General features: G+C 49.9%; 1 protein-coding gene across 1 annotated transcript; it reads left to right on the forward strand.

Moving 5' to 3' along the window:
• Positions 1 to 1940, forward strand: LOC120291388 (AAA-ATPase At5g57480-like). Its single transcript, XM_039308667.1, has one exon. The coding sequence runs from the start codon at positions 142 to 144 to the stop codon at positions 1666 to 1668; it is 1527 nt and encodes a 508-aa protein (XP_039164601.1). The 5' UTR covers positions 1 to 141; the 3' UTR covers positions 1669 to 1940.
• Positions 1941 to 2612: the final 672 nt, after the last annotated feature.

Consider the following 2612-nt stretch of genomic DNA (forward strand, 5'->3'; position numbering starts at 1 on the left):
TCGAGCCACACGTGTCCTCGTTAAAACACCAGAAGAACCCTGTCACTCCCCAATTCTTTCACACCTTCCACACCCCTTTCCTCTTCATAATCTTCCTTCTTCTCCGGTAATAATCTCAACTTTGACACGGATCGCACAGAGATGGCAGAAAGGAAGGAGTCTTGGACATCCCTGGCCTCCCTCCTGGGCACCCTGGCCTTCTGCCAGACCTTCCTCCAGCTGGTGCTCCCGCCGGAGCTCCGGCACGTTTCCCTCAAGTTACTCAACCGGGCCCTCCGCTGCTTCTCCTCCTACTGCTACTTCGACGTCGCCGAGATGGACGGCGTCAACACCAACGAGCTCTACAACGCCGTCCACCTCTACCTCAGCTCCTTCGCCTCCACCTCCGCCTCCGCCAGCCGCCTCTCCCTCACCCGCGCCCGCAACTCCAGCGTCACCACCTTCGGCCTCTCCAGCAACGACTCCATCGCCGACGTCTTTGACGGCGTCGCCGTCCAGTGGGAGCACGCGGTGACGCAGCGCCAGTCCCAGCCATCCCCGTGGCGGGCCCTCCCCGACGAGAAGCGCAGCTTCAAGCTCCGGATTAGAAAGCGCGACAAGGACCTCATCCTCAACTCCTACCTGGACTACATCATGGGCAAGGCCAGCGACATCCGCCGCAACAACCAAGAACGCCTCATTTATACTAATTCGCGCAGCAACGAATCCCGGGGCCGCCCTTGGGAAGCGGTGCCGTTCAAACACCCGAGCACCTTCGAGACGTTGGCCATGGACCCGGAGAAGAAGAGGGACATCATGGAGGACCTCCGCGACTTCGCGGCTGGGCAGGCCTTCTACCAGAGGACGGGCCGGGCCTGGAAGCGGGGCTACCTGCTCTACGGCCCTCCTGGGACGGGGAAATCGAGCATGATTGCAGCCATGGCCAATTTCCTCGGCTATGACATCTACGACCTCGAGCTGACCGAGGTGCCCTCCAACTCCGAGCTCCGGAAGCTCCTCATGAAGACTAGCTCAAAGTCCATCATTGTCATCGAGGACATCGACTGCTCAGTCAATCTGTCGAACAGGTCGAAGGCGCCCAAAGCCCCCGCTTCTCAGAGCTACTCTGACCCTGACGCCCCCGATGCTGCGTCTGGTGGCAAGGACTGGAAAAACAACACTATGACCCTATCGGGACTGCTCAACTTCACCGACGGCCTGTGGTCGTGCTGCGGGAGCGAGCAAATCTTTGTGTTCACTACCAACCACATCGAGAAGCTCGACCCGGCATTGCTCCGGAGCGGCCGGATGGACATGCACATCTGCATGAGCCACTGTTCGTACCCAGCGCTCAAGATCCTGCTCGATAACTACCTGGGTAGCAAGGGCGAGGACCTCGGCGAGGTGGCGGAGAGCGAGCTCCGAGAGGCGGTCGAGAAGGCCAAGATGACGCCGGCGGACATAAGCGAAGTCCTGATTAAGAACCGGAGGAACAAGGAGAAAGCAGTGAGCGAATTGCTGGAGGTGTTGAAGGCGAGAGCAGAGAGGAACGAGAAGTACGGAGGGTTGAGAGAGGAGTGCAAGTCGAACAGGGTGGAAGAAGAGGAGCAAGAGAAGAGGGCTCTGGAGAGCCCCGAAGAAGTCAGAGACCGTGAGGACAATTCTGGCAAGAAAGTGGAGGACCAATAAGAGAAGAAGAAAGCAAAATGAGCGGGAAAACTAATTTGTCCTTTCCTTTGTCGACCCTCCGCATTCGTGTCTTATTATATGTCTTTTTAAATCACCAATAACTCAGCAAAATTGTAAGAAATAGGAATAAAGCTCGTACGACATATTGAGTCTACCCACTTTTGTCGGTATGTCTTGTTTTGTTCTTCTTGGGATGGCCGGCCACATTCATGCTTGCATTAGGCCCCAGCTTTTAGAGATGTTGCAATGTGCATAGTGTGATTTTGGGTCAAGTATCTTTGTTAATGAAAGAATTCTGCTGTGTGTTTGTCAAATTGGTTCACACTATTGGATCGCCACGCTGTTCAATCGCCATTCATTTAGACTTTGCATCGCTCTAGTTTGGTCGTCTGTCATGGTAATTGTTGATATGAGTTTCTCTGCAACGCATTCACAGTTGGAGATTGGGTAATGTTGGGTTGAGTTTATATATTAATGGGGTTTTATTTTAGAAACTTGTCTTGCTTGCGGTGAAAACATCTTTAGGCACGGTCATGGCATAGCATTGTATTTTGCATTTTTTTTTTTCACATTTTTGAATAATTAAAAATCTCATGTCATATCTTGCATTAGGAAATTGCTCATTCTTTTCTCATTAGAAATCAAAAGAATTTTTCATTCTTCATGTTTAAGCATAGTCATTGATTAGTGTCGATTATTTCTTAATTGGTTAAAATTATTATGGGCAGTTCCCTATTTCAAATCATAAAAGAAAATACCAAAAATAATTAGCATTGCATTGTTGGGTCATTTATTTATTTATTTATTTATTTATAGAAGTCATTTGGTGTCCTAGAATTTAATCTTCATTACTATAAGAAAAGAAAATACAAAATCTCTCACCGAGTTTTAATAAGAGGATCATTTCATAATTAATCATATTTCGTGTTATTAGAGTTGCATCT

The sequence above is a fragment of the Eucalyptus grandis genome, chromosome 3, assembly GCF_016545825.1.
Source record: "Eucalyptus grandis isolate ANBG69807.140 chromosome 3, ASM1654582v1, whole genome shotgun sequence".
NCBI classification, from domain to species: Eukaryota; Viridiplantae; Streptophyta; class Magnoliopsida; order Myrtales; family Myrtaceae; genus Eucalyptus; species Eucalyptus grandis.

Excerpts from the sequence above, each read along its gene's own strand:
- LOC120291388 (XM_039308667.1), top strand. The coding sequence starts at position 142 with ATGGCAGAAAGGAAGGAGTCTTGGACATCCCTGGCCTCCCTCCTGGGC.